Genomic DNA, 24,986 nt, shown 5'->3' on the forward strand with positions numbered 1-24,986 from the left:
ACACATCGGCCAGAGGCCTTGTCATCTCAGCTGAGGCCACTTTAGATGAGCCAACAACCATCCAAGCCCCAGTGAATGGGCCCATCCAAGATCATCAGAAACGTCGAATTCACCTGCAGCTGACCAGTACATGAGTGAGCCCAGCAGGGATCAGCTGAATCCCATAGACTCCTGAGCCCCCAAAATGTTTATTTGTATGCCACCAAAATTTTGTATCTTTACACATCATAAAACCAAAAGAAAACTGATACACCCATAATATCCAGACTCTCTTTGGAAAGACTTTTTTACTAAGATTCAAATCTCTATGAATAATTACCTTCAAGCAAATACAATAAATATGCCATAATTTAATGGAGAATTAACACTTTCTCAAAGCCTATCATGATCAATCTTTAATCTTCTATATAAACTTAAAAACGATTTGCATTAAATATTGCAACTCCGGCCGGGCGAGGTGGCTCACGCTTGTAATCCCAGCACTTTGGGAGGCCGAGGTGGGCGGATCACAAGGTCAGGAGATCGAGACCACGGTGAAACCCCGTCTCTACTAAAAATACAAAAAATTAGCCGGGCATGGTGGCGGGCGCCTGTAGTCCCAGCTACTCGGAGTGGCTGAGGCAGGAGAATGGCGTGAACCCGGGAGGCGGAGCTTGCAGTGAGCCGAGATTGCGCCACTGCACTCCAGCCTGGGCGACAGAGCGAGACTCTGTCTCAAAAAAAAACACATTGCAACTCCACAAAATCAACTCTTCTTATTTCAGGTGCTTTATTTTAGGCCCTAGTGGTACTTAATGCATCTTTCCTTCAAGAGTTTTTGTAACCACCTTAAATTCTTTTGGGGCAAAGAAGAGTATAAATAAGCACACAAGTATATCCTCTCTGATGAGTATTACATTCCTCAAAATGTAAACAACAAATATCCTTTTCTCTTTTTTGATCTCATTGTCAGTATTTAAAAAATATCTTTTTTTATTAGAGATATTTCTTAGACCAAAATAACTTTGAAGACTAAATATTCTATATGTATGTGTATATGTTTCTGTATTATACAACTATGTTTGTATATCTTAACATATACATATTTCACACTTTGATAATATACTGTGAAATTAGTTTTTAATGTCAGAATATATTTTAATAGTTTAAACAACTATGAAATCTTATAAGAATATGAAATAATCTCTAAATGTATTAAATTTAATTTTATAACAGATTAAGTCTATAATCATATTAGCAAACTGTAAAATTCAAGAAGGTCTTGAGACAGTCTTCATAAATGATCACTGTCTACTGAGCTTAATATGTAGTGACTGAAATAACTGAATAGTTTTCATTTTGGCTGAATCTGAACTAAATGAGACTGTGAATGGCTCTAAGTTTCAGAAATTACACATTGTGAAATATACACTACTGTGAGAGTGGTTTTGCTGTGAAGACAGTCTCACCTGATCATGCATTAGTGCTGCAATGTGTGTTGTTTTCCCTCCAGGTGCTGCACACAAGTCTAGAATCTTCTCTCCAGGTTGAGGATTTAGTACATGAGTTACTAAGGCAGATGGCAAATTCTGTAAGAAAAAAATGTAATAGATTATTAATAATCCTAAAGCATTTTTAATTCGAGAACCAGAGAATATGAAGAACCCTTTGGAGTAATCCCCTACAGCATCCTCACGTCTGCCAAGAGGACAGTTTTTATAAATATACTCAGGTTAGGAAATTTACAATTTCCTAGAATATCCTACGATCTCCCAGGACTTACACACAAACCACCTGCACAAAAACATACATGACACACTTTTCAGTCAACTGAACTCAACTGCCTTATCAGTATTTTCTAGGTACCAGCAAAAAATAAATAAATAACCCACATTATTTCCTTTTCTGAATCCCAACGGTTCTCAATATTCTGGAAGCCAGAGACCTCTAAAATTGCAGGACCACTCTAGATCTTTTTCCCAAAAAATGTACAAAATTTTGGTCTCAGTGGTCACTACTCAACATTTTAGTACAAAAGCATGCCGTTTTCATACAGGCGTATCATCTGAGAGTACTTCAATCTCAGAACTGTTCACTTTAATAATTTAAACTCCACTTGGGAACACATAAATATTAAATAACTAGTTTCTTCCAGTTAACCAAGAATATAACTTTGATATTTTGGCTGCCTCGTCATCTAACTCTTACTTAAGACGCTTTGTTTTCTGCTGCTAAATCATCCAAAAGGCATATTTGGGTCCCTGCTTCCACCACATTTCAACAGGAAACGAACTAAAATGCAAAAACAAACAAACAACAACAACAACAAAAAACCTCAAAACCTGGCTGTTTCTGACTGGCACCTAAAAATATATTATGAGATTATACAACCGAAACATACCTCATCTATAGCAGTAAGTCATATTAAATCATTAATTTGTTATTAGTATTAATTATATAAGGACTACTTACTATAGAATGACAGCCTTGAATAAAACAGATGGAACAGTATCATAAAATAACTCATTTCTAAAATTACTTAGCAAGAAAAAGAGTCTTATAAGCATGGAGTTATTTGTTTGGTTATTTTGGAGACAGTCTCATTATTTTGCTTAGGCTGGGTTCAAATTTGGGATCCTCACAATTGTGCCTCTTAAAGCTTAAAGGTTTCAATTCATTCTTACCAAAAGACTGAACAACACATCCATTAGTACATCCTCAAGAACTGTGAGATGGCCGGGAGTGCTGGCTCATGCCTGTAATTCCAGCACTTTGGGAGGCCAAAGCGGGAGGATCGCCTGAGGTCGGGAGTTAGAGACCAGCCTAACCAACATGGAGAAACCCCGTCTCTACTAAAAATACAACATTAGCTGGGTGTGGTGGCACTTGTCTGTAATCCCAGCTACTCGGGAGGCTGAGGCAGGAGAATCACCGGAACCCAAGAGGTGGAGTTTGCAGTGAGCAGAAATAGCGTCATTGCACTCCAGCCTGGGCAGTAAGAGCAAAACTCCATCTAAAAATAAATACATACATACATACATACATACATACCAAAAAACTGTGAGATGGCTGCAACATTCTCAAAGGAATCTAAGATCACCACTTTGAAACAAACTCAGTGGTGAGAAAGGAGTTTCAAACAAGCAAATTTCTTCCTCTTAATATACGAAGCATTAAAATCAATGCAAACAATTTAGGCACCCAAAGAGCTAAATGTCAGGCCTCTGAGCCCAAGCTAAGCCATCATATCCCCTGTGACCCGCATGTATACATCCAGATGGCCTGAAGCAACTGAACATCCACAAAAGAAGTGAAATTAGCCTTAACTGATGACATTCCACCATTGTGATTTGTTTCTGCCCCACTCTAACTGATCAATGTACCTTGTAATCTCCCCCACCCTTAAGAAGGTTCTTTGTAATTCTTCCCATCCTTGAGAATGTACTTTCTGAGATCCACCCCTGCCCGCAAAACACTGCTCCTAACTCCACCGCCTATCCCAAAACCTATAAGAACTAATGATAATCCCATCACCCTTTGCTGACTCTCTTTTCGGACTCAGCCCACCTGCACCCAGGTGAAATAAACAGCCTTGTTGCTCACACAAAGCCTGTTTGGTGGTCTCTTCACACAGACACCTGAGACGCTAAACATTAAAAATAGCTTAACTTACTATAGTTTATCCAGAAAGTTCTACTTATTTATTTTTATTTTTGAGACAGGATCTGGCTCTGTTACCCAGGCTGTCAGGGTCTCAGACTGTCACCCAGGTTGCAGTGCAGTGGCACAATCACGGCTCACTGAAGCCTCAACCTCCTGGTCTCAATCAATCCTCCCAGCTCAGCCTCCCGAATAGCTGGGACTACAGGCACACATCACCTCACTCAGCTAATTCTTTGTATTTTTTTGTAGAGACAGTGTTTCCCCCAAGTTGCCCAGGATGGTCCTGGGCTCAGGTGAGCTGCCCACCTAGGCCTCCCAAAGTGTTGGGATTACAGGAGTGAGCCAGTATACCTGGCAGCAAGTTTTATTTATTACAAAAATATTTAAACTGAACTCCAAGATGAAAACACTAATACACGTTTAAAGTGGCTAAAGATTTGGTGATTCTTTATCTAGAGACAGCTGGCTATGCTTCACTCCTAACAATGATAACATTAATGGATTGGCCAAAGATTATGTAAGTTTCCATTCAAACATAAGAAATATATTAAGAACTTTCTGATTTGTAATAAGTGAAAAAATATAAAACAGCCCATGTGACGAGGCTTAATATTCAAATAACAGGCTTATTTTTTATTTTTGGAGATAAGAGTCTTGCTCTGTCACACAGGCTGGAGTGCAGTGGTGCAATCAAAGCTCACTGCCACCTTGAACTCTTGGGCTCAAAAAATCCTCCCACATCAGCCTCCAGAGGAGCTAGGACTACAACTACAGGCATGTGCCACCACACCTGGCTAATTTTTAAAATTTTTTGTAGAGATGGGGTAGCACTATATGACTTCTTGGACTTCTGGCTAAGATCAAGCGTAGAAATGGGGTTGCAGTATGTTGCCTAGGCTAGTCTCAAACTTCTGGGCTCAAGTTATCCGCCTGCCTTGGCCTCCCGAAGTGCTGGGATTACAGGTGTGAGCCACTGTGCCCGGTGACAGTTTCCTTAAAATAATTTACAACCTTCCTCTATAATATTCCTTTACACTGGTTATGCAATATAATCACCTGGTAAGCTTAGGAAGAAAAGTCTGGGCCTTAACTAGTAAAATCAAGTCAGAATTTCTAACACTGGAGCATCAGTGGTTTCAAAATCACCCTAGGTGATTCTAGTGGGCATGGAGCTGTGCACCACTGCTGGACTACACTGATTACCGCTTAGCTGCACATTGGAATCACCTATGAAAGTTTTCAAACATCTCACCCAGGCTCTAACCCAGATAAAGGAAGGCCGCCACAGGTGGGAGAGCCAGGCGGGAGTATTTATTTAATGCTCCCTAGATTGTCCAACCTCTTTAAATTGTTTACAAGAAATGAGGCAATTAAAAAATTAAGTTTCAGGCACCATTTTTTTCTTCCAGTGAACCAAGAATATAACTTTGAAAACAGTTGCTGTATTTAACTATTAACCTTTTATTAGACAATTAGTTCAACTGAAGGACATCTATTACTTCTTAATTCTGTGGATTGTGTTTAAGCAATTTAAAAGTTTCCTTTTTGATTTTGGAAAACCAAATGATATAGTACAGTTGTAATTTTAATGACTGTGTACAACACTTCTATTAACTTTACAAAGTATCTTCGGATAATTTAAGATGCTAAAATTAAAAATTATCCCTTATCACTAGCCCCTCACCATACACCCCACTCACCACTAAAAAGCCCCCATCACAATGTGAAGCTTTTGCATTGGCTGTTGGAAGCCACAGAGGATATTGGCTTGGGGGGTAACAGTTTTCCAGGAAAAGGCAAGAGTCATCAAAAACCAAAGCAAAACGAAAAAAACCCCACAAATTTCCTAAATATTTTTCCAAGAGAAAGCAAGTAATTATGTCCTCCTGTCCTGTATAGTAACTTCAGTAATTACATAGAATAAAAAAAGAGGTCGGTTGTGGTGGCTCATGCCTGTAATCCCAGCACTTTCAGAGGCCTAGGTCGGAGGACCGCTTCAGGCCAGGGGTTCCAGACCAGCCTGGGCAACATAGTGAGACCTCATCTCTATATAAAAATAAAAAATTGGCTTCACATAGTATTGTGTGCCTATAGTTTCAGCTCCTTGGGAGGCTGAGGCAGGAAGATCACTTGAGCCTGGAAGATCAAGGCTGCAGTGAGCCATAATCCCACCACCACACTCAGCCTGGGAGACAAAATGAGACCCTGCCTCAATAAAACAAAAAAAGAAAAGAGACTACTACCTGGCCGGTGCAGTGGCTCACGCCTGTAATCCCAACACTTTGGGAGGCTGAGGCAGGTGGTTCCCCTGAAGTCAGGAGTTTGAGACCAGACTGGCCAACATGGTGAAACCCCACCTCTACTAGAAATACAAAAATTAGTTGGGTTTGGTGGTGCACACCTGTAATCACAGCTACTCAGGAGGCTAAGACATGAGAATCTCTCAAAACTGGGAGGTGGAGGTTGCAGTGAGTGGAGATCATGCCATTGTACTCCAGCCTGAGTGAAAGAGCAAGACTCCATCAAAAAAAAAAAAAAAAAAAAAAATATATATATATATATATATACACTAGCTGCCAAACTCTTGTGCCTGGTAGATAGATTTCAAGGTGTAACTACTTTGGCCACTCACCTTATGAACTACCTCATCTTCTCAAGTTAACCAGTTATTGAATGTCATTCAAGAAACCCCATCAGTTTTCTTAAGTTATAAGCCAGTGCAGGCTTGAGATGATATATATTCAAAGTGCCTAGCACAAAGCCAACTTTAAATCAAAGCTGGCATAGATTCCTAGGAAGAATAAAAAATGTTATCTTGCATGAAGATGTAGCTCATGATTTGGATATCTTTTTCCCTGTATTTTAAAAGATATTTTGAAACATGCCAAGCAAAACAGAATTTAAGTTCAAAATGAAACTATGTCACAGATTTCTCTGTGGGCCCAGATTTCAAATGGCAGAACTGCAGGAAAGCAGCAAACCAGAATAACACCTGGATTTCAACTTGAACCCTTTGTTCCAAGGAACCGAGTGTTTCAGTGTATGTTCAGCTCCCTTTATCCTCAGAGCTCCTTACTGAGATGTGGCAGGAGTAATTTTCCTCTCTAGTGAGGAAAACCAAGTGGCTGGGCTAAGACATAACAGTTATGAGCAGAACTAGGAGCAGGATACAGGGCACTAGAGCTGAGGTTCCTTGTATTACTGCCGGATGAGTTTTGGGGGTTGGGGTAAAGAAAGACTTTATTCCCCAAACCAGCTGGATTAGCAGCCCTCAATTTTTTACTTAGGAAATAAGGCTGGGTGTGGTGGCTCATGCCTGTAATCCCAGGACTTCGGGAAGCTGAGGCGGCCAGATCACGAGGTCAGGAGTTCGAGACGAACCTGGCCAACATGGTCCCCATCTCTACTAGAAATACAAAAATTAGCTGGGCACGGTGGCGGGCGCCTGTAATCCCAGCACGGGAAGCTGAGGCAGGAGAATTGCTTGAACCTGGAGGCGGAGATTGCAGTAAGCTGAGATTGTACCACTGCACTCCAGCCTGGGTGACAGATCAAGACTCTATCTCGGGGAAAAAAAAAAGGGGGAAATAAATCCATCAAGATGCTGGGGGAGAGTGCCATTGTGAGACAGGTAATTCCCCCTTCCTGGTAATAGTGGGGTTGTTTTGTTTTGAGATGGTGTTTCGCTCTGTCACCCAGGCTGGAATGCAGTGGGGCAATCTCAGTTTACTGCACCTCTGCCTCCCAGGTTCAACTGATTCTCCTGCCTCAGCCTCCCAAGTAGCTGGGATTACAGGCATGCACCACCACACCTGGCATTTTTTTTTTTTTTTTTTTTTGAGACAGAGTCTTGCTCTGTTGCCCAGGCTGGAATGCAGTGGCGCAATCTTGGCTCACTGCGAGCTCCGCCTCCCAGGTTCATGCCATTCTCCTGCCTCAGCCTCCGGAGTAGCTGGGAATACAGCTGGCTGTCACCACGCCTGGCTAATTTTTTGTAGAGACAGGGTTTCATCAGGTTAGCCAGGATGGTCTCGATCTCCTGACCTCATGATCCGCCCACCTCGGCCTCCCAAAGTGCTGGGATTACATGCGTGAGCCACTGCGCCTGGCCTAATTTTTGTATTTTTAGTAGAGACGGGGGTTTCACCATGTTGGCCAGGCTGGTCTTGAACTCCTGACCTCAAGTGATCCACCCGCCTTGGCCTCCCAAAGTGTTGGGATTACAGGTGTGAGCCACCATGCCCGGCCTATGGTGGGTTTTGCATACTCACAAGGCAGCCTGGCAGCCTTTGGCGCAGTCCAGTCTCTTCCCTACTTCCAGAAAAATCTATTTGTTGCTACTGGATCTTTTCAGAGTCTGAGTGGGTTGGAGGGTATATCGGTGAGGGATGCATTTGTCTCAGCATTTTTTTGAAACTACCAGTTACTCCTGCATAGTATTCCATCTCAAAGAGGAAGTAGCTACAAGTGGTAAGTCAAAGTTATTTACGAGGCTTATCAAGCTAATATCAGACTAATAAACACTTATTGACCAAAATATACAACCTCTACGTAAGTCCTAGCCTATTAATGCTTTTAAAATTCAGAATTAGGTCGAGTGCAGTGGCTCACACCTGTAATCTCAACACTTTGGGAAGCTGAGGCAGGCAGATCACTTGAGACCAGGAATTCGAGACCAGCCTGGCCAACATGGCAAAACCCTGTCTCTACTAAAAATATGAAAATTAGCCAGATGTGGTTGACTCATGCCTGTAATCCAGCTTCTTGGGAGGCTGAGGCATGAGAATCGGTTGAACCTGGGAGGCAGAGGTTGCAGTGAGCTGAGATCAGCCACTGCCTCAAAAACAATAAAATAAAATACAGAATCAAAACAGTAGACAGATGGTTTATTAATTTACTCCACAAAATGTAATGAGTGCTTACTATGTATCAGACATTGGTCTATGCACTGGAGTTAAGAAAGTAAATAAGATCTCTCTGCTCAATGGAATGTACATATTGGTGCAGGTGTAAGAACAGCACTCCTGAACTATATGCATGCCCTTTTTCTTTTTTTTGGGACAGAGTCTTGCTCTTGTCACCCAGGCTGGAGTGCAGTGGTGTGATCTCGGCTCACTTCAACCTCCACCTCCTGGGTTCAAGTGATTCTCCTGCCTCAGCCTCCCAAGTAGCTGGGATTACAGGCGCCACCACCATGCCCAGCTAATTTTGTGTGTGTGTATTTTTAGTAGAGACAGGGTTTCACCATGTTGGCCGGGCTGCTCTCCAACTCCTGACCTCAGGTGATCCACCCACTTCGGCCTCTCAAAGTGCTGGGATTACAGGCGTGAGCCACCGTGCTCGGCCGCATGCCCTTTTTATTGTAACAGGAGTAAAATGATATCCTTCTTTTATATTTAATAAGCTGAAAGTGAGTTACTGCCAAAAGCAACAGCTGAGCACTAACTACACACAACTTAAAAGCATCAGACTGCCGGGCGTGGTGGCTCACACGTGTAATCCCAGCACTTTGGGAGATTAAGGCAGGCAGATCATGAAGTCAAGAGATCGAGACCATCCTGGCCAACATGGTGAAACTCTGTCTCTGCTAAAAATACAAAAATTAGCTGGGCATAGTGGCACACACCTGTAGTCCCAGGTACTCAGGAGGCTGAGGCAGGAGAATCACTTGAACCTAGGAGGCAGAGGTTGCAGTGAGCCGAGATCACGCCACTGCACTCCAGCCTGGGCGACAGAGTGAGTCTCCATATCAAAAAAAAAAAAAAAAAAAAAAGAAAAAAAAAGCATCAGACTTGTTAAAAGCATTACTTACAAGTGATAGATGACAGGTGAGATAGAGAAGAAACCTTATGATCACAAAGTTATTCTACCTACATATTTATACTTCTTCAAAGATCTAAGCAAGTTTCCACAATACACATTTATTCAAATTAGCAGTTCTATCATGCAAAAAATCCAGCAGCATAATAGGAAGATGTAAAATGTGAAGGGATGCTCTTCAATTTTAGAGACTGAAGCTACTCAGATCTTCCCACTGCTTTGTTGCTCAAAGTATGGCCCACAAATCAGGGGAATCCAAATTTCCTGGGATCTTGTTAGAAATACAGAATCTCAGAACCCACTCCAGACTTATGAATCAGAGTCTGCATTTTAACAAATCCCACAGGATTTTTATTATATTTGTACGTTAAAGTGTAGGAAGGCCAGGTATGGTGGCTCACACCTGTAATCTCAGCACTTTGGGAGGTTGAGGTGGGTAGATCACTTGAGGTCAGGAGTTGGAGACCAGCCTGGCCAACATATAGTGAAATCCTGTCTCTACTAAAAATACAAAAATTAACTGGGCATAGTGACGCATGCCTGTAGTTCCAGCTACTTGGGAAGCTGAGGCAGGAGAATGGCTTAAACCCGGGATGGGGAGGTTGCAGTGACCCGAGATCATGACAATTCACTCCAGCCTGGGTGGACAGAGCGAGACTCGTCTCCTTTTTTTTTTTGAGACGGAGTCTCACTCTGTCGCCCAGGCTGGAGTGCAGTGGCGCGATCTCGGCTCACTGCAAGCTCCACCTCCCGGGTTCATGCCATTCTCCTGCCTCAGCCTCCTGAGTAGCTGGGACTACAGGCGCCCGCCACCACACCCGGCTATTTTTTTATATTTTTAGTAGAGACGGGGTTTCACGTGTTAGCCAGGATGTTCTCCATCTCCTGACCTTGTGATCCGCCCATCTTGGCCTCCCAAAGTGCTGGAATTACAGGTGTGAGCCACCGTGCCCAGCCGAGACAGTGCTGGGATTACAGGTGTGAGCCACCGCGCCCAGCAGAGACTCTGTCTTTTTAAAAAAAAAAAAAAAAAAAAAGCGTAGGAAAATTGTTTTATACTATGTGGATTAAAATTAATTTGGGAATGGGCTCCTACAGGCCAAATCTGGGATAATTTCAGCACCAAAATAATTAAATACAGTAATGAACTATAAACCATTGAAAAAATAGGAATTTGTGAGTGTACGCTGTTAATAAATAAGTAAATAAAAAGGGAAGAAGGGAGGCCTCTTATATTAAAGTGCCCATTCCTGACTGGCAAAGTTGGAAAAATCACTGTTCTGTAACAGTAACAAGTAGCTCAGGCAAAAATCATCAATGGATGCAAAATCGAGGGGGAAATTTGAATTAGGAGCAGGATTTGAATGACTTTTTAAACTGTCTCCCCACAGACTGGTTATTAGTTACAAGGGGGAGAAAACATAAATTTATGTGTTGTGGTGAAATCAGTTGGCGTCTAGATAGGCTGTCAAAACAAACATCACCAGTAAGGGACACATGGGTGTGGTCTGACTCCAGATGTGACACTCTGAGGCTTACACGTCAACTTTTGTTGCACACATGGAAAACATCCTACAGCATCAATAAGTAATGGTAAGGGGGTGCAACAGTATGAAACATCATACAACCTAAGGATTCTAGCAAGTTTTCTTATGACAGAGATCTAATAAAAAAATACATTCAGCCTACAAAAAAAATGGAAGCACATGAGAGACAAACATCATTCTCAAAAATGGAACAATTCTATTAAACAACTTATGACAAAATGGAAAGAATATAAGAAATAAAAGTTGACTGAAGATAATAAGTGAGAATGCTGGATCAGAGATGGACATGATGGGGGAAAGAAGAAATTACACAAGGCCTAAAAGTGTTCAGCGCAGTGCCTGATGCATAATAAATATTTTTAAATTATTGGTCATTACGTTACAAAAAAAAACTAAAGTGGACACTTCTTTGTAGGATGGTTCCCAAATCTGGGTCTGTATCACAATACTCTTAAAAGTGTGAAATACACAAACAGCAGATTCCTGTAGGCCTAACTCACAATCTCCAGGGGGGTTATCATGTACCCCCGATAAGGACACTTCATCTCTGTGGTATTCTTCTCAAAAATCCAACAACCCCAGCCTAGATGAATCCAAAATGAGGGACATTCAACAAAATACCTTAGTCTCAAAACTGTCAAGGTCTTAACAACAAGGCAAGACTGAGCAACTATCGCAGGCCAGAAGAGACATCATGATTAAATGAGCGTGGGATCCTGGATCAGATCCTGAACATAAATAGGACATTGAGACAAACTGGTGAAATCTGAATATCACTTGCAGTTTAGGGTAATGTGGTATTCACAGCATTTGGGGTTACGTAGGTAACATTCATAACATAGTAACACACCAGTGTTGCTTTCTAAGCTTTATCAAATGTACCATGGTAGTGTATTACCCTTAGGAGAAACTGGGCGAAGGGTATATAGAAATCATTGTCTTTGCAAATCTGTAATTCTAAAATTTTATTCTGTAATTCTGAAATTATTCTAAAATAAAAACTTTTCAACCTTATGAGAGAAAGTAGGAAAAAAATCTTTATTAAAAAGAAAATCCTTCGGCCAGGCGCGGTGGCTCACGCTTGTAATCCCAGCACTTTGGAAGGCCGAGGCGGGCGGATCACGAGGTCAGGAGATCGAGACCACGGTGAAACCCTGTCTCTACTAAAAATACAAAAAATTAGCCGGGCGTGGTGGCGGGCGCCTGTAGTCCCAGCTACTCGGAGAGGCTGAGGCGGGAGAATGGCGTGAACCCAGGAGGCGGAGCTTGCAGTGAGCCGAGATTGCGACACTGCAATCCAGCCTGGGCCACAGAGCGAGACTTGTCTCAAAAAAAAAAAAACAAAAAAAACAAAAAACAAAACAGAAAATCCAGGAATAGACTCTAGGTACCTATATTACAAGTTTTTCAAGTGATTTGATACATACAAATTTACTGCAGTCTTGGTGAATGGTGTGATCAAATTATAACATTTGTGAGCTAATGAGGCTCCCTGTGTTGGCTGAGACCTATGAAAGGCTTGGGCATCTTCCATATTAGATCTAAGTTAATCAATTCCTAAAACCAAAATGAAAACTGCAAATTATGGCTACCAGGAGCTTCTTAGCTGTTAGAGAAGTAAAGCATGGATACTGACAAAAGCAAAAATAATTTTCAATTTGTTATTAAAGTATCAGCATCTATTGCAATGATTTAACACTATTGAAAACTACTTTCATTTAGATGATGCCTCTCACATGATGTACTTTCAGGGACTGTCATTTAATCCACTTTATAGTCACTTGAGTATTCAATTATGTTTGTCTGAAAAGAAAGACAACTTGTTGAAACATTTCAAATGCGTTTTATATTACTATTATATGTAAATGTGAAACTTGTTCTATTTGCAAGAATCATTACGTATGTAAAAATTCAAGGATAATAATCAATTTTTAAAATTCCACATTCTTCTTACTCTTCTGCACATTCTTTCAGAATTTTCCTTACAGAAATGAGTATCACCTGGTTCTGGTCTGCATTGAATTAAGCTATTTAGATTTTACGGATCAGATAAGACACAGATAAGATTCTAGTAGTTCTGAACCAATATGAAAAGGAAGTTATAACACAAAAAGATCAACTAATACTAACTAAACACTGACCACAGAGTTTTTGGGAAACTATCAAAGAAGCACTTGAGAAATTTAATGTAATATGTGAATTGCTTAAAGCCCTCACTCCCTGAACTTAGAACTCAGTAAATCTAAATTAGGACCCAAGAACTGCATTTTCAAAAGGCCCTGCTGGTGATTCAGATGCAGATTTTCTAAGGGTTACATCTGAAGCACTGGCATAGGGCCAAGAATACAGGCTTGAAATCAGAAAGACCTGGATTCAAATTTTGACTCTGCCAACGTTTACCTATGCAGCACACAGCAAATCACTCCTTTAATCACTGAAAAACTACTAATGCCTACTACAGACTATGCACTTTACTTTTCTAAGACTCTATTTCCTTATCCATGAAATCGAAGGTTTGTAAGAAGTAAATACTGTATGTAAAACACTCAGCTCAGTACATGGACCACAATAAGCACTCAGTCAGTGTTAGCTGCGATTACTGTTAGTATCCCTTATAACAAGTTTCAATGGCCATCAGAAACTGGCCATCAAAATAGATTACAAAAAATAAAACAGCTTTCACTAGAGAAATGACGAAAACTTAAACTGCCCTCAGACACAAAAGCTTTATTCTGGCAGGAAATTCTTATGTCCCTTGCTATTCGGTGACAAAGAACATGGCTCTACGGTAGTCTGGACAGTATGAATCACAAAATGACTCACAATATTTCATAAAGTCATCATTAAACTGATTTTAAGGTGAAGGAGTGCAGCTATAGATAGCAAAAAAACGTAAAAAGAAAATTTGCACTATACTAGATTTCTCTTTTTATAAAGTCGAAACTAAATAATGACCAGGCATGGTGGCTCATGCCTGTAATCCCAGAACTTTGGAAGGCCAAAACAAGAGGATCACTTGAGCTCAGGAATTCAAGACCAGCCTGGACAATATGGCAAAACCCCATCTCTACTAAAAATACAAAAAATTAGCTGGGTGTGGTGGCGCATGCTGTAGCCCCAGCTACCCAGGAGGCTGAGGTGGGAGGAGGATCACCTGAGCCTGGGAGATCAAGGCTGCAGTGAGCCAAGATGATGCCACTGCACTCCAGCCTGGGTGACAGAGTAAGATCCGGTCTCCAAAAAAAAAAAAAAAACTCTAAATTATGAGATGAGCAGGTACTGTCAAACCAAAGAGAAAACTAACATTGCATTAAACATTATTAACTTAAAGGCTTACAGGTATCACTAGCAATGACTCAGGGCTACATTGCCAAATGAACACAAGTGTTTGAAAATAAATTATATAATAAACAAGCACAAAAAAACTCCACTGAAACTAAAATTAGCAAATGAAAATCCCCAAAATGATTCATAATTATATGTTAGATTATATATCCTAATGTTAGAACACCACCAATGTGCAAATAGGTAATAATAAACATCCATTTTTCTGTTTGTTCACACCAGAAATAACCTCTGAATTCAAAAAATGTCTGTTGGCTAAATACTGGGCAAAGGCTAGGTACAGTGGGGCTCACACCTATAATTCCAACACGTCGGGAGGCCAAGGCAGGAGGATCACTTGAGGCCAGGAGTTTGAGACCAGCCTGGGCCACAAAGTGAGGCCCCATCTCTACAAAAACATCAAAAAAAATTAGTGGGGCATAGTATTGCACACCCGTGGTCCCAACTATTTGCGAGGCTAAGGCAGGAAGATCGCTTGAGCCCAGGAGTTTGAGGTTACAGGGAGCTACGATTGTACCACTGCACTCCAGCCTAGACAACAGAGTGAGAGCCTGTCTCAAAATAATAATTATTAGTATTACTGGACAGAGAAGGTGGGGCAGCACACGGCATTTGGACTTAGGTTTGAGGTCAGATACCACCAATAACCTGGAATGTGACATAGGCCAAGAGCCCTAACAGATCTGATCTTCAGTATCTTCATCTTATATTGAGAATTATAATACTACCACCAAACCATCAGACTATAACAAATCAAATGATTTGCTAATGGAACACCACACATGTATATGAAATGCATGCAATATTCAGGGATTAAAATTTTGAGATGGAAAGCAGTCATTTTAATCAGTTATTAAATCACCTTTGGGCAAAGAAATAAAAAGTAGTTTAAAAATCAAATGAGAAAAAGAAAAGAAAGGAGAATGCTTGTAAAGTTTTTTCTTACTGCTTAACCAAAGGTAGATCAGTGTATATAAGCAGACCACAGAAAAAATCTTAAATTTTAAAAAATCCTAGATTTCAAGTAATTCACTGATGTATGTTTCAATGTCACTAAACATTTTACTTTTATACATACTTACTTGTAAAAATAAGTAACGGGGCAGTACATTGTCAAATGAAGGGCTGAGATATACTGGTTCTGTCATTCTTATGCCCATGCCTCTGAAAAATAGGAAATCTAACATTAGTCTGTATAAATTCCATGGTCTACACAAACTATGTTTCCAGAAACATTCTCAAATAGCCTGTCAAACAAAGATGCTCTTTTTAAGAACTCTTTTGGCAGGGTGTGGTAGCTCAAGCCTGTAATCCCAGCACTTTGGGAGGCACAGGTGGGAGGATCAGTTGAGGTCAGGAGTTCAAGACCTGCCCGACCAACATGGAGAAACCCTGTCTCTACTAAAAATACAAAAAAATAGCCGAGAGTGGTGGCGGGTGCCTGTAATTCCAGCTACTCGGGAGGCTGAGACAGGAGAATCACTTGAACCTGGGAGGCAGAGGTTGCAACAAGCCAAGTTCGTGCCATTACACTCCAGCCTGGGCGACGAGAGTGAAACTCCGTCTCAAAAAAAAAAAAAAAAAAAAAAAAAAAAAGAACTCTTTTATTCAACAACAAAATACATAAAGTAGTCCTGTGAATTGTTTTTGAATTTTTACCTGCAGAATAGGAAGCCATCATAACTAAAAAGGAAAAAGTTACATAAACGTTTCATTTAAGCACAAATGAGTGTCTGTAGAGATTTGAACAGACTGAAAAGCAAACACTACCTCATGCTTTATTATTTCCTGTCAGCTCTTTATAGAATAATTGCCTGGTACTAACACAATCTCAAGGATAACCTTTTCCACCTTTGTCCCATTTTAGGAGTGGCAGTGAAACTGATCAGAGCAGGAAGGGCCAGGACTCAGAATGGCCTGATGGAGAGTGACTCATCAAGACAAACATTACAATCTCAGAGATGTTGTCAGAGGCTATTGAAGCAGAGAAAGAACACCCAAATCCTGTCAGACAAAGCCAAGCCTGGCCTTGTGTGTCAGGCCAAACCAGACAGAGCAAGCGAAAGGAGAAATCCAAAGAAATCCAAAGAGTTCTGGGGATTAGGACCGCACAGGAAAAAGTATAGTCTAATTAAAAGGAAAGTATAAAAATCAGGATTTAAGCCAGCACAGTGGCTCATGCCTGTAATCCCAGCACTTTTGAGAGACTGGCACAGGAGGATCACTTGAGGTCAGAAGTTTGACACCAGCCTGGGCAACATCTCTACACAAAATTCAAAAAATTACAAAGGCATGGTGGAGTGTACCTGTAGTCTCGGCTACTCAGGAGACTGAAGCGGAGGGATCCCTTGAGCCCAGGAGTTGGAGGCTGCAATGAGTCAGGATCCTGCCACTGCACTCCAGCCTGGGCAATGAGCACCCAAATAAATAAAATTTTTAAAAAATGTTTTTTTAAAAATCATAACTTATACCTAGTTTAAGGGTACAATCCAAGGAGAGTCCCATTAGGATGGGCAAAGATAAAAGTCTTAGAAGCAGTACGGTAGACAAGTTCATAGCTAGCTTATGGAACAGCTTATGAGTTGATCTTGGCGGAGATGCATCTACACGGATGGTGTGTACTCTATCTAATGTTGGCAGGATAAGCTTATGTTAGTCTTTAGAGTAAAATAATGTCAGTAGATATCTGTGGACTATTACTGCAATGGTATGACTATAAACTCCCCTCGGTTTTGTTATTGGTTTTATTTATTTATTTATTTTTAGACACAGGGTCTCACTCTGTCACACAGGCTGGAGCACAGTGGCACAATCATAGCTCACTGCAGCCTCTAACTACTGGGTTTAAGTGATCCTCCCACCTTAGCCTCCCCAGTAGCTGGACTACAGGCACACACCACCATGCCAGGTAGGTGTGTGTGTGGACAGAGTCTCACGATGGTGTGTGTGTGTGTGTGTGTGTGTGTGTGTGTGTGTACAGAGTCTCACTATGTTGCCCAGAATGGCATCAAACTCCTAGACTCAAGTGATCCTTCTGCCTCAGCTTCTGGAGTTCCTGGATAACAGGTATGAGCCACCATGCCTGGCTCCCTCAGTTGTAACAGCCTTTAGCATACAATAAATGCTGACTCCTTTTCTTCCTCTTCCCATCCCTTTACCACCTTACTTATTTGTTTACCACTTGAAATCCATGAATGTACACTTTTAATCAGAGGTAAAACTCACTCGCTGCTCCAGTCGGGACCAAATCAAACCATTGTATCCACTTCCAAGGCAAATATCCCCTGCTACTGAGCAGAAAATATACAAACGAAGCTTCTGAAACGTCACTGACTCGCATTTGAAAGCCAGTCCTGGCTGAGTGTGGCATCTCATCCCTGTAATCTTAGCACTTTGGGAGGCAGGTGGAGAACTGCTTGAGACCCAGTTCAAGACCATACTGGGCAACATAGCAAGACCCCCATTTCTATAAAAAAAAATTAAAATATCAGCTGATCATGGTGTCACGTGCTATAGTACTAGCTACTCAGAGGCTGAAGTAGGAGGATCACTTGAGCTCAGGAATTCAAGGTTATAGTGAGCTTTGATCACACCACTCCAGCCTTAGTGACAGAGCAAGACCCTGTCTCTAAAAGAAAAAGCAAGGCAAGTCACTCCTTTGTTGTGACACCTGGTACTCTTACCTTGATCAATACCCAGAATCTACAACTATTATTGAATATCTTGAATTCCACAGTCTGATCACTCTATAATTTAAATGACTTTCTGACTTGCAGGACTCCAGCCCTCTAAAAAAAACTGAAACTTGAAAATGTTCATGCCTGTCTTCCTAACTCAGTTCCTAACTACCACTTTAAGTTCTGGTGCTCTTCAACTATCTCCTTCTGACCATGCCTACCAGAACAAGGGAGTGCTATAAATCACTGAACTTAAAGTAACATAACGAAGAATAATTTAAGCCAATTATTATTCAGGTATGAGATTACATGTTTCTTTAAAAATTATTTTTGTAGCCACGTATCTCCATATAATAATGCAAAGTACAAGATTGCATATGTTAATACAGTCTGTTAGTAAATAAATCTGCCTTCATGAATCTATGAATGATTCAACCCATCTGGAATTCAAGAAAGCAAGGGGCTCAAATTCACTAACTGAATAACAATTGTACCATTAGTTGCGTTGGTTTAAAATTTTTTAAGGAATATAAATAAGAAACAGGGTGTACATGTAGCATTTCTGTTATAGCAGCCTGCTTCTCCCACCGGAAGAGACAAAACTTCCAACAGTATAACTGAAGAAATTGAGTTTAAAAACCAACTTTATTTTCCTTTTTTTTGAAATTCTGAAGTCTCGCTGTGTCACCCAGGCTGGAGTGCAGTGGTGCAATCTTGGGCTCACTGCAACCTCCTGGATTCAAGCGATTCTCCTGCCTCAGCATCCTGAGTAGCTGAGATTACAAGCACCGACCACCACACCTAGCTTATTTCTGTATTTTTAGTAGAGACTGGGTTTCACCGTGTTGGTTAGGCTGGTCTCAAACTCCTGACCTCAAGTGATCTGCCCACCTTGGCCTCTCAAAGTGCTGGAATTACAGGAGTGAGCCACCACGCCAGGCCAAAAGGTAGAAGTTGGTTGCCTCCTACTTCCACCAATAAAAAATTATTCAGAACATTGTTCAGAAAACATTATTCAGCATGATAATTGGAACTACAACAAATAACCTAAAAGAATGAAGAGTATACCATTAACAATGAACTAATGGAGGCAGTCAAAATATCAATTACCTATTACAGGTCCAAAGATAAACATAGCAGATATATGCATAATCTTTATATTCATGAAGCCTTCTAAAGAGAACAAAATCTTTTTTCTTGGCCATTTGGAAAGTGCTGCTACCTAGATCTAGGGAATCCAACAGTCATCTTCTTCAGAAGAACGAATGAATTTCAACTACAAACCCAAACTGTTGCAACTTGAAAAACTGTTCTACTAGTCAGGGATATCGTCCAATTCTAAATGGAGAAATTCACAGCTTTCAGCACGTCTATGTCAGCCATGAACTTTGGAGTAATGGAGCTGTCCACAGAATTCAAAAAGCCTGAAAAAGCTAAGAAAATAAGAGCTTGGATTTTCCACCAATTTATTCAGGGCCACTAGCAACCAGGAATGATTTAGAACAGACTATATTTTAATTTAGTTTGAACAAACCTAAACATTCATTTTTAACCACAAATATTCATGTGAGTGCTAGGTTTCTGGTAAAATTTATTTTTAATTAAAAAATATTTAATTTATATTAAAATCAAACTTTTTCTTGACAAATAAGAACATTAAAAATGATCTGGATAGATCATCTAATTCATTCTCCATCATGATGAGCAATGGTTTTCAAAGATGCAAAATACTTTGAAAAAAATAAGATTCAGAAGGACAAGTAAAAATATTTGACAATTAAAATGTAACTAGTTGCTTAATAAGGCTCTTTAATTTGATCAGTTATCCTTTTTGACCAAAAATCATGGAAATATGGGTTAAACAATTTTTTTCCAGGTGGATTTATACCAAAAAAATTTCATATAATGCAACTAGATACATTTTACATTATTTTTAATTTTCATTGACCCACAAAAAGGACGCTGATTTCCCCAAAGCACCTGATGACATACTTCAGTTCAGGTAATCCACTGAAGATTTCTTTGCGGCTTAGTTCAGAAATCCCATTTCCCAGAAATACTTTTGTTCCATCAAATTCTTTGGCTCCTTTCTTACATTTTCCTTTAATATCAGAGTATACAGAAATAACATCTCCAGCTTTCATAACTAGAGAAAGAAGAAAATCAGATTACATTGATTTATGCTTTGGCAGAAGAATCGTGAAAATTCTTTGAGTTAGATTGGCGATCTCTAGAGGCATCAATAGTGGGCATGAAGCAGTTCAAACTGGCTCATTATCTCAATTAATCTTTAATAGAAAATCTGACTTTTTACTTTAAAATATTCCCTAACAATAAAACTCACTGAAGAATCCTTTTCAGTGAAAATAAAGAAATAGAACAGCTTCAAAACATCCTACCCGCAACCGGAAATCTGTAGCTAAGCCAAATTATTTCCCCCAAGCCTTAAAAGATTTCCTATAAATCTAGACATCTCAGCTCAAACCTCAAAGTTCTAAGTTTCCTTCAAAAGAATTGTTCAAAAATGTACCGTAAAATCCTTCAAAGAAATATTTCTAAATCCCATAACCCTGTTTGTATTTGCTATTTTGATGTGACAGCACAATTAAGGCAGAGACTTTAATGATAAGCATATATAGTCATTCATATATATACACACATACCTATGCACACATATATACGTGTGTGTATACACTCAGAATACCTTTTACAGTATACAGTGTACACAGTTGCTTTATATGGCTGATTAAATCCAGTTTTTGTAGGCATTTATTTTCTGTAACAACTCCCAGTGATATTTACAATGGGAAATTATATTCCACTTCCAAAAAACATTTTTAAACCTAATCTATCATAAATTTATTTGGTCTATTACCTGACAACAGTAGTGAACAGCCTATTAGCTAGAGCTAAGAGAACTGTTAAAATCATGTAGATCAGATGTCAACACACTTTTCCTGTAAAGGGCAAATAAATATTTTAGGCTTTGTAGCCACATAAGGTCTCTGTGGCATATTCTTCTTTATATATGTATCTTTTCACAACATTTTAAAACTGAAAAAACCATTCTTAGCTTATGGACCACACACAAACAGACATGGGCCAGACTTGGCCAGCAGGTAGTAGGTGACCCAATTCTGACACAGATCAAATTATTCATTTCAAGGACACCGTAACTGAGGCCCAGAGACTGAATAAGTTTTCTATGGATCAAAGCAAATGTTTATTGATTTCAAGTCCAATAAGGTACCACTGAACCACAGTGACTAACTTACTAAGCATATGCAATACAGGTATGTCGCCAACTGGGTGAACACATTAAGAATATTAAGTTTCATCTCAATGTTCAGATTCCAGGTTCTGGATGTTCTCTTACTAATGGTACGACAGCTTTCTGAGGTTTTAAGGCAATGCAGTCAAGAAAACAAAACAGAAGTTCACTGACGTACTCTCTCTATTTATCAGTAATGATCCACTAAAACAGCCATCATCAAATACATCCTTACTTGGAAGGAAAAAAAAAAAAAAACTCAGAAAACCTTACATGATGACTAGTTTCTTAGTCCTTATCAGATAAAACCCTAAATGCAAAGCTGGAAAAATATCCGACCAAGGAAAATTTGGAATACGTCTTAGTGACATCAATAAATTTTCCATTTGAAAATGCACATAAATTTTAGAGAACCTTAAAGACAAATCTCAACATTATACTTACATTTTGATGCGGACACAATGCCTGGGGCATAGACATGGGCTCCTCTTAAAACTGCATTGCCACACTGGGCTCCAACAATGGCTTCACACTGTTGTTTTTTAATATTCTTTCTAGAAATGTAAGAAACAAGAAGTTTAATAGTAACATACCTCCAATGCCTACCAATTTTTCCCGTGTTCTATCTGAACGCTAATAACCTCTTTAGTCTTAATTGTCCTGAGTACATAAGAAAAAGCTGAAAAAAGAGGCATACATATAGAGGAAACAGGAAAAAACAGCAACACGAAGATGGGCACTTGAGAGGAAGAAAAAAATCAAGAGGTCCATCTGGTGGAAGGCAATAAAGTGGCACCAGAAATTGCTTAATCATTTAACAAGCATTACTGTTTATCATAGCATTAGGAGAAAAATAGACTTTATCTGTCTTCAAAGACTAAAATAGAAAAACACACAAAGAATTACAAAAACATTTCTAAAGTGGTAAATTGTTGCAAGGTAAATTATGAATAATTTAAACAAGACAGGAAAAGAAGATAAATCTTTTTTCCTTCCTTTGCTGGCCAACCTTTTTGAGTCTTTTCCAATTTCTCACATTCTATTCATTTCTTAGACCACTAAAATCTGTATTACTTCTAACACTCAGGGTTCCAAAGATCAGGGACCCAATGTGATCAGCCCTAAATAAAAACTCTTAACACTGAGTCTCTAATAAGCTTTCTTGGATGTGCTGTCACAATTCATTGCTGGGGGAGTTAGGTGCATCCTGTCTTCAATTCCATGACCGCCAATTCATCAAATCTTACTAAGTTTTCAGCTTTATACCTACTCCTTCCTGGTCCCAAACATTCTCATTGCTCATTCTCTGCCTACTTCTTAGATGCTCTCCCCACCAAGTTCCAAAAGATGCGACCATCTCTACTCACCTTGCATTCTATCCCTTGGCAAACTCATGATTTCAATAATCACTCACAAAAACAATCCATAAATTCTAATGTTTAGCCTTTCTAGTATTTTTTTTTTTTTTTTTTTTTGAGACCAAGTCCGTCTCTGTCGCCTAAGCTGGAGTGCAGTGGCGCAATCTTGGCTCACTGCAACCTCTGCCATCTGGGTTAAAGCAATTCTAGTGCCTCAGCCTCCTGAGTAACTGGGATTACAGATGCCTGCCACCACACCTGGCTAACTTGTGTATTTTTAGTAGCGACGGGGTTTTACCATGTTGGCCAGGTGGGTCTCGAACTCCTGACCTTAGGTGATCCACCAGCCTCAGCCTCTCAAAGTGCTGGGATTATAGGCATGAGCCACCATGCCCAGCTTAGACTCTTAATTGATATTTCTAATTACCTACGGACAGCTATATAGAGATGTCTCACAGTTACTTCAAACTCAACAAGTCCTAAACAATGTCAGTTTTCCCTCATCCATTCCTCCACTCCTTGGCAGGATCCCAAATCTTTTCATCCTGTTTCCAATCTTGAATGAGGCGTCATTATCTGCCCAGATAACCAAACTAGATGCCTCAATGTTACGGTCTGGATGTGTCCCCCAATATTCATGTGCTGGCAACTTAATCCCTAGTGCAACAGTGTTGGAATATGAGGCCTACTGGGAGCCGGTTACACCATGAGTGCTCTGCCCTCGTGAATGAATTCATGCTATAATAAAAAGGGCTTGCAGCAGTGAGTTTGCTTTCTCTTGCCCTTGTGCCCTCTACCATGTACAGATGTAGCAAGAAAGCCCTCACCAGATGCATTTGCCTCGATCTTGGACTTCCCATCCTCTAACACTACAAAAAATAAATTTATGTTCTTTATAAATTACCCAATCTCAGGTATTCTGCTATAGCAGCACAAAATAAACTAAGACACTCAGCATCATCTTAAAGTTCTAAGCCTTGACATTGATTGATTTAGGAATCAAGCTACCTTCTAGTTCTGATAGGTCTTGTGCGCCTATCTCCTGATGTCAGAAACATATCTCTTTGTGATGACTAAAATAGCTTCCTGCCTTTTACTACTGGTTTCAGATTTTCTCTATGTCTTTGGTGTTCTGCAGTTTCACTCTGAAGTATGTAGATAAGAATCTACTTTTACTTTTGGCTTCAAGCTCACACTTCTTAAATTTTTCATCAATGACAGAAATTCATAGTCATTACATTTGTGATTATTGTCTTTCCCCCATTATTCATATTCTCTATACCTGGGACTCATTAAAAATATAACTGCTGGTCAGGTGCAGTGGCTCAGGCCTGTAATCCCAGCACTTTTGGAGGCTGAGGCGGGTGGATCACCTGAGGTTGGGAGTTTCAGACCAGCCTGACCAACATGAATAAACCCCATCTCTACTAAAAACACAAAATTACCCAGGCATGGTGGCACATGCCTGTAACCCCAGCTACTTGGAAGGCTGAGGCAGGAGAATCACTTGAACCCAGGAGATGGAGGTTGCAGTGAGCCAAGATGGTGCCATTGCACTCCAGCCTGGGTAACAAGAGCAAAACTCCATCTCAAAAAAAAAAAAAAAAAAAAAAAAAAAAAAAAAAAGAAATATAAAGTGCTCTTTTTTTCATGACTCAATTTCATTTTCATATTTTTAATTTCTCTCTGCTGCATTCTAGGTATTTCCTAAGAGTCATCTCCTAATTCAAAAACTTTCTCATCAGTTGGCTCTAATCTGCTGTTTAATTCATTGTATGAGTTTTTAATTTTAATGATATTTTATTTTTAGAAATTTGTTTTCAATTCTACCTTTTTATCCTTAGGGTCTTTTATGTTCTATTCTTTCATTTTTAATCATTTTAAGAAAACTGTTTTGTCTACAGCCATACCACTCTGAACATGCCTGATCTCACTTGATCTTCGAAGAAAACTGTTTTTATAGTCTCTGCCAGAGAGGTCTGTTTGTTAAAAGTTCTGAGGGAAATCTAATCTTGCAGCTTGTTATATATGCTGATTCTTACTCATAGTGGCTTGATTCCTAGTGTAGCTTTTAACAATGCCAAGTGTTTGGCTTGGATTGAATGAGTGCTGCTCCAGAGTGGTGTCACTTAGGTTTTGCCAAGCACCAGGAATTGGCTTGGGACCAAATAGTTAATTTCCCAGTTTGCAGTTTCCAAGACAATTTAGGTTACAGCAATTGGCATTCCACACCTTTATGACAGAGGGAACTTATGGCTTCGCATTCTTGGAAACACATTTTTCTCCAGCCTATATCCTAAGGCAAGAAAGACCTACTTTTAATTAC

General features: G+C 39.9%; 1 protein-coding gene across 7 annotated transcripts in view; it reads right to left on the reverse strand.

Annotated features, from left to right (window-relative positions):
• NSUN6 (NOP2/Sun RNA methyltransferase 6) overlaps positions 1-24,986 on the reverse strand; it is an 83,013-nt gene that overhangs the window by 30,896 nt on the left and 27,131 nt on the right. For 4 of the 7 annotated variants that reach the window (XM_063610148.1, XM_055296701.2, XM_063610150.1 and 1 more), the window contains 4 exons: positions 21,747-21,856; positions 20,024-20,177; positions 15,437-15,518; positions 1,449-1,568 (listed from right to left, as the gene is read on the reverse strand). In XM_063610148.1, coding sequence (XP_063466218.1) covers positions 1,449-1,568; positions 15,437-15,518; positions 20,024-20,177; positions 21,747-21,856 — 466 coding nt within the window. Of the gene's footprint in view, positions 1-1,448; positions 1,569-15,436; positions 15,519-20,011; positions 20,178-21,746; positions 21,857-24,986 lie in introns of all 7 variants that reach the window. The other 3 variants (XM_063610143.1, XM_063610149.1, XM_063610144.1) reach the window with 1 other exon arrangement.

Source organism: Symphalangus syndactylus, chromosome 10, assembly GCF_028878055.3.
Source record: "Symphalangus syndactylus isolate Jambi chromosome 10, NHGRI_mSymSyn1-v2.1_pri, whole genome shotgun sequence".
In the NCBI taxonomy this organism is placed as follows: domain Eukaryota; kingdom Metazoa; phylum Chordata; class Mammalia; order Primates; family Hylobatidae; genus Symphalangus; species Symphalangus syndactylus.